This window comes from Diabrotica virgifera, chromosome 1 (genome assembly GCF_917563875.1).
Source record: "Diabrotica virgifera virgifera chromosome 1, PGI_DIABVI_V3a".
Classification (NCBI taxonomy): Eukaryota; Metazoa; Arthropoda; class Insecta; order Coleoptera; family Chrysomelidae; genus Diabrotica; species Diabrotica virgifera.
The window spans coordinates 290,316,974-290,333,681 of NC_065443.1; the positions used below are offsets into that span (position 1 = coordinate 290,316,974).

General features: G+C 34.3%; 1 protein-coding gene across 1 annotated transcript; it reads right to left on the reverse strand.

Moving 5' to 3' along the window:
• Positions 1-690: 690 nt before the first annotated feature.
• Positions 691-15,248, reverse strand: LOC114332207 (RNA polymerase II-associated factor 1 homolog). The gene is made up of 5 exons (XM_028281957.2): positions 15,049-15,248; positions 14,899-14,991; positions 7,372-7,944; positions 1,521-1,897; positions 691-1,442 (listed from the first exon to the last, which is right to left on the reverse strand). Exons 1-5 carry the CDS (start codon positions 15,129-15,131, stop codon positions 808-810), a joined length of 1,761 nt encoding a protein of 586 aa, XP_028137758.1. The 5' UTR covers positions 15,132-15,248; the 3' UTR covers positions 691-807.
• Between the last annotated feature and the right edge of the window lie 1,460 nt (positions 15,249-16,708).

Genomic DNA, 16,708 nt, shown 5'->3' on the forward strand with positions numbered 1-16,708 from the left:
ATCTTATTTGTTGTTGTACATGCGCGCGTTCTAGCGTCAGAATAAGGAACTATGTCGAGCGCAATCTAATCTAATCGAAGTTCCGTTTCTAATTTCTAACGCTAGGGCGTGCGCACGGTTATAAGCTTTACAGCAAGCAAATTAAAATCTTTACGGAACTGTTTCAATGAATATTATTCGACGTGAGAGCACGGGAAATTTGCACGCGGAAACAAACTTTGAATAGGACAATCGCTAAATATATAAAGCTCTTTTCTGTGTGGCCAGTGGCACTCGTTATCCTCAATTTAGAAATAAATACACATTTTTTTTTGTCCTCAGATTCTCGGGGGGGGGGGGCAATTGCCCCCTCTGCCCCCCCCCCCCCCTGGATCCGCGCCTGACAGGAAATCGCCTTGTCGCACTCCTGTTTCTATTTCAATTGATTTTGTGCTACCTTCTTCTGTCGTCACTTTAGCTCAAGATCCATCCATAGTAATCTTTGTTGATCTGAGTAGCTTTGCTGGTATATCTTGATTTTTCATTTAAATAAATAATTAATTTTTTACTGAAATTTTATTTATTTCATTTTTAATGATAGTCCTTTAATTCAATAATCAAAGTTGTGAAGATGAACAGTTTCCATAAATTCGTTTGTCTGAACATTTAGTTGTTAGGGCACATACAGTTTGAAATCCCATTAAAAATGCATTCCTTTTATAATTATTTATTTCCTAATACAATTTATACTGTAAAATTCTTACAATAGCTGGTTTATTTATGTTCAATTTAAAAAAATCTGAAATATGTCTAATGAAACTTAAAATTTTAGTCACTTTCAGATCCAGACCCAGATTCTGAGCCTGATCCTGATCGAGATCCTGATCTGGACCTTGATCCCGATTTGGAAGAAGCTTTGGAAGACGATCTAGATCTGGAAGCAGATTTAGAACCTGATCTAGACCTAGATCTGGACCTTGACTTGGATTTGGAAGGAGACCTGGATCTGGAACCAGATGGTGATCTAGAGCCTGAAGCAGATCTGGATCTCGACTTTGACTTAGAACGAGACCTTGATCTTGATCTCGAAGGCGATTTGGATTGGGATTTTGATCGGGACCGGGATTTAGATTTAGACTTTGATTTAGAGCGGGATCTGGACTTGGAACGGGATTTTGATCTTGATCGTGATCTTGAATGGGATCTGGAACGAGATTTAGACCTAGATCTGGATCTAGATTGTGACTTAGACTTGGATCTTGATCTAGACTTGGACCTTGATTTTGATCTAGACTTGGATCTAGACTTGGATCTTGATTTGGACCTAGATCTGCTTCTGTTAGATGAGTTTGATCTAGATCTAGAGCGAGATGGTGATTTCTCCCCCTTCTCTTGTTCCTGTTCTTCTTGAGTAGCTTCTTCTTCTTGTGGTTCATCAACCTCCATTTCCTCATCATCTTCACCTATAAAATAAAATGTTTGCATTATAAAAAAGAAAATATAGATATTGAATAGAGCTTTATTTAAAAATATAAAAGTACCTGGTGGTTCCAGCTGTTTCTCTCGGTACCTCTGCATTCTGAACTCATTAGCATCCATGGGTCTGTGTTTGACAATAAGCCTTGTGTTACTAGGTGGAGCACCAGCTTTGACCCTTCTCTTACTCAGCCTTACTCTGGTCTCCAGTTCATTGTAATAAATTCCATCTGGTCTTGCCACAAAGAAGTAGTTTTCTTCATACCCTTTGCTTGCCTTGCTCTTTACATTCCAGTTGTACTCTCTTGCCATCTTATACTCATATTCCTCATCATCTTGATATGGTATCTGGTTGACAAAATCATCCCTTCGTTTCTGAAGAGTGTCTTCTGTGGGCAAAAAGTAGGCAACAAATTGTTCTCCACTTTCGTCCATCACACCTCTGTAATTAAAAAGATTATGTAATTAGTTGATGATATTACTTGTTTTCTAATTGGGAATGAAAACTATTTTTTTATTTTGTTTTAGTGTGTTGTAATAAATATTTTGTATTAACACATTGGATGTTACTCTAATGCCCGGTTGCACCAACAGATCTTAAGCTTAAGTCGAGAATATCATAAGAATTAATATAATATAATTATAATATATGACAATAAGAATACCATAATATAATAATAGATATAATTGATAATAAGGTAAGAATCTAAAATTATGGTACAACGTAAGTGATACTCAAGGAGGCCCTATCTATAAGTAGAGCTTAGCTAAGGTGGAGCTTAAGATCTGTTGGTGCAACCAGGCATAAATTTAAATACACTTGGTGTGATTAGCAGCACTTACGCAAGTCATTATCACACTTATAGGTGACAGCGGCATTGAAATGGATAAACTAGTGTTTCATATTGCCATTGTATTATGTATTAGTTTAACAATTGCAGTTTATGATACACTTTTTAATATCCCATTAATAACTCCGCTTGATATTTGCTTAAAAAATTGTTAGAAGGATTCTAAAACTGTTTTCTGGAGGCATGTCTAACTTAAATATTTTTGTTTATATGGGATTAATAGCATACAGTAGCGATCAACAGGTAGCAGCAAACGCGGTCCAAGATTGCGGCTGTAATTTTGAATATTTTGTCGAGATATTAGGCACACATATTCATAATGTATAATAAAGAATGGCGGTACAGAGCTCAATTTGAGAAATATGTTAGTATGTGGAAATTACTCTGTAACTAAATAAAATATTGCAAAAAGGAGCCTGTACCGTCATTAAGAAGAAGAAAAAAATACACTTTCTTCAAATAAACTTTTTATCTCATGCCTAGATTTACATTATTTTTTTTTACATTATTTTTTATTAATATTTATTGAAAACATTACACTTACAGTTGAAAAAATAAAAGAATTGCCCATGAATGATCACATCAATCACTTATTTTGTATTTGCTGTCTTTTTCTATAAATAGCAAACGTTTGTTATAGAAAAAGATAGCAAATACAAAATAAGTGATTGATTTGATCTTTCATGGGTATTCTTTCATTTTTCCGACTGTAGGTTTTTTTTATTTATTTCAAACAATAATAAAAAATTCGCTAAATCGAGGCTTTTGATTCACTTACATCAACTTACTTTGATTTTTCATACTTATCTTAAAATCACGGCTAGCTGTGGAAAATGATATCAAAACAATTGGCGGGTGAATGGGGAAAGGCTTTTGATCATATGTGAACATATACCTCTATTCACAAAATATTTCATTTATTTTGACATATAAGTATACATAAGCCCGTATTACTTTAAAAATCTCATTTTTAGTCAGTTATATCATTTTGTTCATATCAAATCGCACGTAAATTTGTATAGAATGACTTATATCTCTTTTCCTCAAGGTGTAATATCCATTTTTGGAATGTATGGTGTACTTAGCTCATTTTGCGCATTTTTCGACTCATATCCGTTTCCCCATACACCCGCCAATTGTCAATGAATGTCAAATATATTTTGTGATATTATAAAGCCTATTGCCATTTGTCGAGATAAAGTTATCGATGGGAATAAGTGGAGGTAACGTTATTGATGAGAGCATTTGTTCAATCATCAATAGATTTTTTATTTCTGGAAAATCCAATTTGGAAATCACGAATATGTTTCAACTGTCACAGTATATTATAACAAATATAGTTAGAAGATACCAAACCTCAGGTTCTGTCATCACAAAATCTATAAATGTAGAAAAAAGATCAAAGGGAATTAAGATGCATTATAGTGAAAAAAAAAACAATGTGTGACTTATCTAGATTTAAGTCTTTTATGGAGTAACCTGTTTGGAAGACACATTTCTAGACCAACCTGTCACTGAGAGGCCCACAAATTAAGATTTGCTACTTACAAAGTAATTGATAAAGTTGAAAAATCATTATGAATTGTTTTAGGTCTGGATCCCGCGTATGAAAAAAAGTTGATTAATAGCAAGCTGAAAATTTGTTAATAGCTTAAAGGTGTGTAGTCGAATAAACTTTGATATATGGGAACACTGAAACAGGGGTAGTTTTAATTGTCGAACAGGTTAAAAATTTGGAACGGTCACAGCACGAAAACGGCACATTTATTTTGTCCGACAGAACAGACTTAAACTCTCCGAACAGAGATTAAACTCTCCGAACAGAGATTAAACTCTCATGAAAAAATCAGACTGCTATTTATTACCTGTCATAATTCCTGTCATTTGACATATTCTACATGTTCCACTCATTAAAACGCCCATTTGGTGATAAATAGCAGTCTGATTTTTGCATGAGAGTTTAATCTCTGTTCGAAGAGTTTTCTGTTCTGTCGGACAAAATAAATGTGCCGTTTTCGTGCTGTGACCGTTCCAAATTTTTAACCTGTTCCACAATTAAAACTACCCCTGTTCCAGTGTTCACACATATCAAAGTTTATTCGACTAGACACCCTTAAGCTATTAACAAATTTTCAGCTTGCTATTAATCAACTTTTTTTTCATACGCGGGATCCAGACCTATTTTTGAAAATTTTCATTTTATCTCAGACTAATGGAAATCCAGTCTTAACATTACAACACAAGAAAAATAAGTTAAAATGGTCAGATTAGCATTGAAGTTGGACAAAGGGCCTAGCCGGGTAAGATGATGAAAACTGCCTCCAACTCGTTTCGAATTCCATATAGGTCACCGTTTAGCATATATAGTGAAACTCACTTTCTGAAATTTTTAGCCCCCTAGGTGATCATGTGACCCACCTAGAGCCTAATTAGGGTTTTAATGTTTTTATTTTTTATCTCAGCCGCATCGAGAACTAGCGAAAAACTTTGAATAAAAAAGTTGTAATCTTTGAAAAGCTCTATCCGAATTTTTTTTTAATTTTTGGCAGGAAATTTAAATTTTAGAACGATTTTAAAATTTTAAATGAGTATAAAAAAATAACTAAGACATTCGTTTTCACGAAAAAAATATATAACGTGTATTTTTGCATAATGTTTCACCCTGAATTTTTTTTAATTTTTAAAATTGGTGAAACGCACCTTTAAAAATAAAAAACCGCATTTTTTTTGGTTTTTTTTTTTTCGTTTTTTGATAAAATTTTATACATGTTTTCCAAAAAAGGTAACACCGTCGCTAGAATAGGTAAAAAACTGAACAATAATTGTGGTTTGCTTAATAAAAATTTTTTGTAATGCCATCCATTTTCAAAATACAGGGCGTTGAAGAAAACAAAATTTTACACATTTTTTACGAAACTACTAACAACATTGTAATAAAATTTGGCGAGTTTTAAGAGGTAGTTGTTGTGCATTTTTGACATACAATTAAGAATTTTATATTTATCATTGGCGCGCATAGGGGTAATGGTCTCAACTTTTTAAAGAAAAAAGATAGTGCGCCACTGACATATTTGAAATTAACAATCGTTTTTGAATTGCTCGTTCAATTTGTGACAAAAAATCTATCTTCCTATTTTTTCATACGACGCGCCATTTTTATTCAAAATAAGGGACTTAACCCTTAAAAAGTATTCGAACTTCTAGTAGTTTCTACATCTATAGTCGGTTCGCTAAACTCAGACGCAACTGGCTAGATATTTTAGTCGATAATTTTTTTGTTTTTTGCCAATTTTGCAAAAATTGGCAAAATTACTAACTATTTAGTGATTATTAACTATGTATTTAGCAATTATTTTTTGCCAATTTTACTAAAATTGGCAAAATTACCGACTAAAATATCTAGAAAGTTGCGTCTGAGTTTAGCGAACAGACTATACATAAACTCGTACATTCATTATAAAAACTAATTCGAATACTTTGGAAGCGTTAAGATATTTTATTTTTTGCAGCAAAACGGCGCGTCGTATGAAAAAATGAGAAGATAGTTTTTTTATCGCAAATTGAACGAGGAATTCAAAAAAAATTATGATGTTATTATAATGTTAATTTGAAATATTTCAGTGGCGTACTATCTTTTTTTCTTTGAAAAGTTCAGACCATTACCCCTATGCGCGCCAATGATGAATATCAAATCCTTAATTGTATGTCAAAACATGCACAATAACTACCTCTTAAAACCCGCCAAGTTTTATTACAATGTTGCCAGTAGTTTCGACAAAATCGTAAAAAATGTGTAAAATTTTGTTAAAATTCAACGCTCTATATCTTGAAAATGGATGGCGTTACAAAAAATTTTTATTAAACAAACCCCAATTATTTTTCAGTTTTTTACCTATTCTAGTGACGGTATTACCTTTTTTGAAAAATATGTTTAAAATTGTATCAAAAAACGAAAAAAAACAAAAAAATGGTTTTTATTTTTAAAGGTGCGTTTCACCAATTTTAAAAATTTGAAAAAATTCAGGGTGAAACATTATGCAAAAATACACGTTATATATTTTTTTCGTGAAAACGAATGTCTTAGTTTTTTTAAAATTTTTTCGGATAGAACTTTTTAAAGCTTACAACTTTTTTATTTAAAGTTTTTCGCTAGTTCTTGATGCTGCTGAGATAAAAAATAAAAACATAAAAACCCTAATTAGGCTCTAGGTGGGTCACATGACCACCTAGGGGGCTAAAAATTTCAGAAAGTGAGTTTCACTACATATGCTAAACGGTGACCTATATGGAATTCGAATCGAGTTGGGGACAGAAAAGTCAATTTTCCTATGTTTATCATGGTCTGGGGCAGCATGTCATCGAATGGTGTGGAAAAGCTGCATTTTATCGATGGAATTTTAAATACGGGCAAATATTATTTGAAGATTTTAAATAATTTCTTGCTGATTGTGGATCAAAGGCATTTCAACAAGTTAAAATCAGCTAAAGATTTTGTCTTCCAACTGGATGGCATAGGTTGACATACCTCAAAAGAGAGTTTAAACTGGATTGGAGACCATGGTATACTACTTCTGGAATACGTTTCTAACAGTCCCTACTTGTCCCTGAGAAAAACTCTCTCGCATCTTTGTGGTGCAAAATAAAAATAACATTGAGGAAACATCCTGCTAGGTCTGTCAAAGAATTGAAGCAAAACTTGCAAGAAATATGGAATTCATATTCACTAGAGGGTTGCCAGAACTTTGTAAAAACTTTGCCTCGAAGAATTTTGAATCTAATTAAAAATAAAAGGATGTCACTCAGTTGTACACTTCCACATATGTTTTGTTAAAATTAGATATCTTTTGCATTTTTTTTCTAATTTGTTGTTATTCTGTGTAATTAATCGTTTTTATTAATTTAAAACATGTTTTGTATACTTCAGGATATTCACAAATTATCGATGAATTAAAACTTTTAAAGTTTAGGTGTGCTCGTTTTTGTTCTTTAAAATTAGATTCTCTTTTCAATCTACATTGGGCCAACATATATGGGAAGGGGCTCATACATATAAAAAATACTTTACCTGATCATAGCCTGAGACATCTCTTCAATCTGAGCTGGTACTTGCTTGCCAACAGGAGCTGGATCGGAATCAAAAATAACTTGGGCACAAGGGTACTTCCAAAGGCTGAAATCTGGATACACAGGCAAAATATCCACAGCTACGACATTTGGTTTGCTGTAATGCTTCTCGATGACATTCTTAGAGTCTTCAAAGGTCTTTTCAATAGCCTTAATCTGAGAATCTCTGTCCATGTACAACGTTTCATTGTTAAGGGATTTCTTAATACTATAACCGACCTTAGCTTCAACTTTGTCCATAGTCTGAGGCTGGAATCTGGTCTGTTCCGTTGAAATGTACTCAGTTCTTCGCAACCAGGATACTGACTTGGCATGATGGCGAGATCTTTTTGAGTCCTGAGGTGTTAAAATGTCTTCTTCTAGTAATTTTTCATCGGCAGGATCTAGAGTAGCTCCTGGCTCAATAGCATATATATCTTTGTTTATAAGATCAATACTAACACCTAAATCATGCTCTGTTAGCACTTCATATTTGTAATTACGCTCTAGGGATGTTGGGTTGTATTGAATAAACCTAAAATATGAGTTTTTACAAGTGAATGTATATTACAGAATAGAATAAAAATATGCTCTATTCTCATTGTAAATTTTACAATTTTAAGGACAAAGCTTATTAGTATGATACAATTGATCTAAATAATGGTATAACCCAGACATCCAAAGTGAAAGTTATCCTCCAACACCAAATTATTCTATATGGTCCATATAATGTTCAGAAAAAAGTCACAACATTTTGAGCATCGGGTTTGGTGGGGAGAGAGGGAAAAACCATTAAATTCATAGTTTTTTACTTTTTGCGTCAATATTTCTAAAACTATGGGGTTTAGCATGAACAACCTTCTATACAAAAATGTTCTACATTAAATTTGAAATAAAAAAGGCCCTATGCATAATCCTTCTAAAATAAACGGTTCCAAAGTTACGGAGGTAGTATTGGTCCAATAAATGGCCTAACCCAGACATTAAAAGTAAAAGTTTTCCTTTAACACCAAATTGTTCTATATGGTCCACATATTGTACAGTAAAAGTCACCTGGATTGGACAACATTAGCGCAGAATTAATAAAAGAAGACGGTGACTCCCTATTGAATGCGATACAAGAACTTATAGTGAACATATGGAAGAATAAACAACTGCCACAAGACTGGAATACCGGAGTAATCATTCCACTACATAAAAAGGGAGATCAGCTGCAATGTAAAAACTACCGGGCAATAACGCTACTGACTGTGGCATATAAAATACTGTCAAATATTGTGTATGAGCAATTGAGACCATATGCAGAACAAATAGTTGGGGGATATTATTGTGGTTTCTGCAGGCAGAAGTCCACAATAGATCAGATCTTCGTTTTGAGACAAATCTTGGAAAAGACTAGTGAATTTAATATAGAAACACATCATCTCTTCATTGACTTTGAGAGTGCCTATGATAGTATTCATCGAGAATTTCTGATCAATGCCCTGAAAGAGTTTAATATTCCAACTCATCTCATTGATATAGTAAAAGAAACACTTAAAGTACAAAGCAGGGTTCGAATTCAAAACGCACTAACAGATACAATCCATGTTAGAACGGGCCTACGATAGGGAGATGCCCTATCCTGTATTCTATTCAACATCACATTAGAGAAAATAATTAGAGAGTCAAAAGTCAACACCAGAGGAACAATAATAACAAAAAGTGTACAAATATTGGCATTTGCAGATGATGTTGATATCATAGCTAGAAGCAAAAGATAAACGATAGAAGCATTTAATGCCATAGAAAGACGGCACAAAATAGTGGCCTAAATATTAATGAAATAAAAACCAAATACATGAAGGCCAGCAAATCGACAGGCCAAAGAAACCTACAGAATCTGACAATAGGAGACTATAACATCGAAAGCGTAAAAATTTTTACATATCTAGGTTCACTAGTTACCGCAGATAACAATGTCAGCGAAGAAGTTAAGAGAAGAATACATATTGCTAATAAAACATATAATGGACTCATTAAACATCTAAGATTTAACATCACGAGAAAAACCAAATGCAAAATATACAAAACCCTGATAAAACCGGTCCTTATATATGGATCGGAGACATGGACACTGTCGAAAAGCGATGAGAACTTATTAGGTACGTTTGAACGAAAAATGACTTCATAACATCCATAAAGATCGGATGTCCGAAATTTTGGAGACCGAAACACCAAAACATAATGAAGCAAACACCAGTAGGGAGAAGGTCAAAGGGAAGACCCAAACTTAGATACATGGAACAAGTGGAACAAGATCTGAAAACACTTGAGATTACCCACTGGAAGAACAAAGCAAGGAACAGAACAGAATGGCGGAAAATCCTAGAACAAGCCAGGACCCAAAAAGGGTTGTCGAGCTACTGATGATGATGATGATGATTGTTCAGTAAAAAGTTACACCATTTTGAGCGTCCAGTTTGGAGGAGAGATGGGGGAGAAGTCGGTAAATTAGTAGTTTTTTGTCAATATTTCTAAAACTATTCTTTAGCGTAAACAATGTTCTATACAAAAATGTTCTACATAAAATTTAAAACAAAAAAGGTCCGATACACGAGTAGAGCTAAAAGAGCATATATTGCCTATGAACAGTGTCGGCGAACAGTCGGACGCACTTGGGGCCTTTCGCCCAGGGTGGTCGCCTGGATCTACACTACTGTCATTAGGCCAATGCTAACTTACGGAGCCATTGCTTGGGTACCAAAAGTGCTACAGGCAACAGCGATCAACAAACTAAACCATATTCAACGGATGGCTAGCCTAAATATAACAGGTGCCATGAAAACAACACCAACTGCTGCAATGGAGTTGCTCATTGGCATTACCCCTTTAGACATATATGTCAGAGAGGTGGCGCTGATGACGATGATGAGGTTACGCTCAGCGGGTGCAAACTTTGATGTAGGAATGTATGGAAACAAGTTTAGTCATGTAATAGATCTGTTTGGTTCTTCAGTTTCCTCTATTAAACAAGAACTCAGGCGTCTTGAATTTTGGATTTAAAAAATTAAATAGATTTAACTGTTATAGTTAATTCAGTTGTTTTCATCATTTACAAATAATTTATATTCTTTTTTATTTTTATGTTTGTGTTTTATAGTTGTAGTTTTACACGTATCTAAATTTTATATTTTCATTATTATGACAAAAGCTCTGCTTTATTGTATTTTGTATGTATTGGGTTTATCCCGTTAATAAATAAATAAAAAAGAATGGGACAATTGAGATGTCGTTTCTGGCGGGGTGAGCTGGAGGCACTGCCCTAGCTGCATGCAGGCCATGGATGCGACTCAATTAAACCTACGTTTGTCTTCGACAAACCCTACAAAATCGAAACAAGACAACATAGGGAGTCAAACGTGGCAAATGCATATTGCATCTACACTGATGGCTCCAAAACGAAAGAAGGCTCAGGATGTGGAATATACTCCAGATCATTGAACCTTAGTATAAAATGGGGCATGGGCAAAAATGCCAGTGTAGTTCAGACTGAACTGGCTGGTATCTCCATAGCCACAAAAGAGATAATCGGGAAAGGTATAGCCGGCAAAACTGTAATAATCTGCACAGACAGCAGACAAGCGCTACTAACCCTGAACAGACCACGCGTCATATCAGTGCTAGTAATGGAGTGTCATGAATCACTAGCCCAAGCTTCGGATGGTAACAACATCATCCTGAGGTGGGTTAAAGGACACAACAGAAATAAAGGCAACCGCATTGCTGACCAGCTGGCTAGAAGGGCAGCAGGCCTAAGACTATTTCCAGACTCATATTGATACTATCGAGAGAATACAACATAGATTCTTGAGATCATGTGCTTACTATACACAAACTATCATTGTCAATCACGATTATTCTTTTCTTGAACAACAGTTGTCCCTACCTCCACTTAAGGTACGCCGTGACATAGCAGGTGCTGTTTTCATTTTTAGGATCATAAATGGACTTATAGATTCTCCCAATCTTTTAAGTCAGATTAATTTTAATGTTCCTTATCAAGCTCTCCGTTACCATAATATGTTTAAAATACCTTTCCATAGAACATTGTATGGCGTTCACAACCCACTTGATAGGTATATGGGATTGTTAAATAATTACGAACTTGATTTATTTAATATAACTCTAAATCAATTAAAAAGATCTCTTGCTCTGTGATGTTATTTTTATACTCTTAAGTGTTATGTTTGTATGTTGTATATTTTTTTGTAGTCAATATTTATGTTATATATTAATTTTCGTGACATATGAAATTTTTCAGTGTTTTTATACTTTTCTAACTCTCTATTTTTTAGATTAATTAAGTCATATTTAACACATTGAATTTATTATTACCTTTTGGAAATGTATTAATATTTAACTGTAATTTTTCTGTTAATGGGGTTATCCCGTATAATAATAATAATAATAATAAAGACTCTTAGGACCTTGTGATCTTTTTGGCTTGTCGACTACAACGATCGCGGAAACTGTCAAATGTCACTCCCACATGCAAACCGTAAGAAGATGGGAAGAAGAGCCAGGATGTAGACTTGCCAAGGTAACACTAAGGAACCTTGGGAAGTCAGCATCAGAAAAGTACTTGAGAATGACCAGGAAAAACCTACGCTTGACCGTTGGTTTTTTAACTGGCCATTGTCAACTAAGAAAACACCCCCACACACTGGGGCTAGTAGACACATCTCTATGCAGGAGGTGTGAACGAGATGATGAAACTGTCGAGCATGTCCTATGTGAATGTCCGGAGTTATCGTCAATACGAGAGTATGCGTTCGGCGAGCCTTGGCCTACACCTGCCGATATAGGGGAGATGTCACCAGGTGATTTGTCCACCTTCCTGGAAATGGCAGGATGGATAATGAACTAAGGAGGACAACCCCCTGGGAGGATGTACAATGGGTCAATTGTGGCCTAAGTGCTGTGGGACTTGACTCACACTCCCTACTCTACAGATACAGAAGGTCCGATACATAATTATCATAAAATCAACGGTTCCAGAGTTACGGAGGGTGAAAAGTGGAGGTTTTCGATACTTTTTATATTTTTTGGGCAATTGATGATGATTTTGGGTGGTGAGGTTGACGTTTCTTCAAGGGCTTATCGCTAACATACCATCGGCCACTAAAACAGCAAATTTTATTTACAAAACTCAATCCTGTTAAAAAAAATTCTTTCATCAGTATAATATTATAAATTGCCCAAAGAATATAAAAAGTATCGAAAACCTCCACTTTTCACCCTCCGTAACTCTGGAACCGTTCATTTTATAACAATTATGTATAGGTAGGGTTACCATACGTCCGGATTTCGTCCGGACAGTCCGGATTTGAAAGACAGCACCTAGTTAAGTTCTAGGTCTAAAGTATGTTATCACATAGGTGTATAATATGTATTTTAAACTGGCAAAGATTTTCGATGTTAGTTGCATATTGCAGTGAAACAGCTGTACTTTTAATGTGCCATATGCATTTCGCATATACAGTCTGTTCCAACGAAAATTTGACCACCCCTTAAACTCAGAAACCAAGAGATTCTTCAAAATTTAAAAAAATACGTCAATTTATAATAGGAGGAGGACGAATTTTCATGCAAAATTCATGCCCTCAAATGTAACCTTCCACTGCCCCGCATCAACCCCCACTTTTTTTTAAATAGCAAGTGTGATCAAGTGGCACATCACTTGAAAGGTAATTTTTTCTCTACACGACACTCTATTTTTTTAATTTACATAACAAGTTTGAAGATCATTTTGGACTATAATAGTTTTTGGACTTATAATTTGGACAAATGTATTATAAATTAGTTAAATCCAAAACTGTCTTTAAAGTTATTTCGCTAATTAAAAAAAATAGAGGGTCGTGTAGAGAAAAAAACTACCTTTCAAATGATGTGCAACTCGACTACACTTGCTAATTAAAAAACACTGGGGGCCAATAGGGGGTTACATTTGAGAGCATGAATTTTGCATGAAAATTCGTGCCCCTTCCAATACAAATTTACGTGTTTTTGTGAAGAAACTCTTAGTTTCTGAGTTTGTGGGGGGGGGGTCAAATTTTTGTTGGAACACACTGTATGTACAATGTAGAGGTAGCAACACAGTCAAATTCACATTTTACATTTTCTACATCCCCTTGGACTACCCCTGTCCGGATTTGGCCTTAATAAATTATGGTAACCCTATGTATAGGACCTTTTTTGTTTTAAATTTTATGTAGAATATTTTTGTATAGAACATTGTTTATGCTAAAGCATAGTTTTAGAAATATTGACGAAAACGTAAAAAACCTACTAATTTACTGACTTCTCCCCCATCTCCCCCAAACCGGATGCTCAAAGTGGTGTAACTTTTTTCTGAACATTATGTGGACCATATAGAACAATTTGGTGTTAGAGGATAACTTTCACTTTGGATGTCTGGGTTTGGGTCTAGTTATACCATACTATAAAATATACAAAGAGTCAGAGAAAAAAAAATAACAAATACAGTTTACTGAAATTACATAGTCAATATTATAAAACAAAAGATAATGAAAAAAAACAAAAACGATATATATTGCAAAATTTAAATAAATTACAAATTGCATAATCAACCTTAGGAAAGCTGTTGCATATGACACCCAAATATAGATAAAAGTACTACTTGTACATAAGGATACTGTAATTTCTTAGTTATTCATTAAGGAACTCTTCTACTGAATAATAATATGGTCTTACAGATAGATAGGCTTTTATCATTTTACGGAACTTGAAGAAAGATGTTGTAGATTTAAGTTGTAAAGGGAGATGTTGTGTAGTTTCTTTTATATTCAGAATAGAATAGGTATAGCTTTTTTACTATCTCAGTAGACGGGATCAGTAAATAACATAAAACGTTGAATTTCTGGTGGAGTAATCATGATTAGGTCTTGCCGGAAAGACATGTAGGTATTTACCAATTAAGCAAACAGTTTCTGAAATGTATAAAGAAGGAAGTGTTAAAATCCTGTGATATTTGAAGTAGCTTCTGCAATGTGTGGTCTTCTGAAGCCAAACATATTATACCTTTTTGCTTTTTTTTTGTAATTTAATAATAATATCAGATTGGGCAGCTGTCTGCACCAGAACCCCAAAAACGAAGACCATATCGAAGATGAAACTCGAACAAAGAATGTTATTTTGTAAGATGCTAACTTGATTTCCTTCGAAACAGATCTTATTGCATAGCAAGCTGAAACTAGTTTCTTACTTAACAAATCGAGTTGCCCCAAGTGATACTGGTATCATCAGCAAAAAGAAAAATTTTTCATGGATTTTTAATTTAGTGATGTCATTATTCAAGAAAAGGAAAAGTAGAGGACCCATACTGAACCTTGTGGCGCCACACATCCCACATACAATGCTTTTGAGACTACAGTCTGTACCATTATTGCTCCCACCAGTTGTTTGATAAATAATCTAAGCATCTTACCTTATGGGTTCAAAAGGATATGCTATAAACTTCAAATCGAAAGGAATATCAGGTAAAGTGTTACAGTACTTCACTTTACATATTAAATCCGACCTAAAACCAAAATATTTGCCTTAAAAAGAATTCAAGGAATGGTAAGTACTATGTTACCTTTTTTCTACAGTTTTTACTGGTCTTTTTTCAACGCCATTGGCTGTTCCGTTCTGGTTGTTTTGCTGTATTGTAGGTGCCATTTTCGAAATTACAACACAATCTTCCACATTTTACAAAAATAAAGCAGTAAATATAAATTTTTGTATTTCTGGTACATACACAACTGCACGAACGGCGAACGCGAAAAGCACAAAACGCAACTGTCACTGTCAACGTCAAACAGGTGAAAGTTTAGCAATGCAGCCAACATATTTTTGAGTTTACCTAATTCCCCAAAGCGAAAAGTTTTCTACTTTGAGAAATACGTGTGACGTTGCCAAATCTATAAAAATGTTTAGTTTAACAAGGTTCATTTATAAAATTTGTTGCCTGCCGTTGGCATATTACCTATGAATCCATAGTCATTTGATTTTTAAACAGTTGTTTTTTTTATAATCCATGAAAATTATCTTTGTAACAATGTTATTGGTTAAAATGTTATTTTCCATTACTTTGTAAACTTTTTTGTTGTGATATTTTATCATTTGTTTTATTTCTATTTAATAAACAATATCCTAAATAGGTCTGGATCTCGCGTATGAAAAAAAATTGATTAATAGCAAGCTGAAAATTTGTTAATAGCTTAAGGGTGTCTAGTCGGATAAACTTTGATATATGGGAACACTGTAACAGGGGCAGTTTTAATATTGTGGAACAGGTTAAAAATTTGGAACGGTCAGACCACGAAAACGGCACATTTATTTTGTCCGACAGAACAGCAACTCTCAGCAAACTCTTATGCAAAAATCAGACTGATATTTATCACCTGTCATAATTCCTGTCATTTGACATATTCTACATGTTCCACTCATTAAAACGCCCATTTGGTGATAAATAGCAGTCTGATTTTTGCATGAGAGTTTAATTTCTGTTCGGAGAGTTTAAGTCTGTTCTGTCGGACAAAACACATGTGCCGTTTTCGTGGTCTAATCGTTCCAAATTTTTAACCTGTTCCACAAATAAAACTTCCCCTGTTCCAGTGTTCCCATATATCAAAGTTTGTCCGACAAGACACCCTTAACCTATTAACAAATTTTCAGCTTGCTATTAATCAACTTTTTTTTCATACGCGGGATCCAGACCTAAAATCAGTAACAACGTAAAAAACTACGTACTCTACTCTAACTATGAATATTTATCTAACACTTAAGGCGATACCAATGCCCTCCTAAAATATATATACCTAATTTGAAGATCCTTAAAATATTTAGTATGGTATAGTTTTGTGAATCTAGCCACAATTTTTCAGTACCTTCCCGGACGTGTTTTTAATTATCTCCAGTAAAACATCTCTTTTCCTTCGGTATATACCCACTTTAAAACTGTAAGTACTGTATCATACCTCCAAAAAATTTCTCTGTAGATGTCTCTTCAAGTAGGTAACCTTTTAGGAAGGATCCAGTTATATTATCAATTCAGTTTTAGAACAGGAAGAAATTGTGAAATAGCAACACAGGTCAGAGACGCCAGTATTGACTTCAACAGAAACAAAAGAACAGGCATGGCCATACTGAACATAGAAAGAGTCTACGATAGTTTGGGAAAAGCCCTAATCTATAAGATGGAAAGAGCTAAGCTACCTCATTACTTAGCAATATATACGATACATATTTCAGAC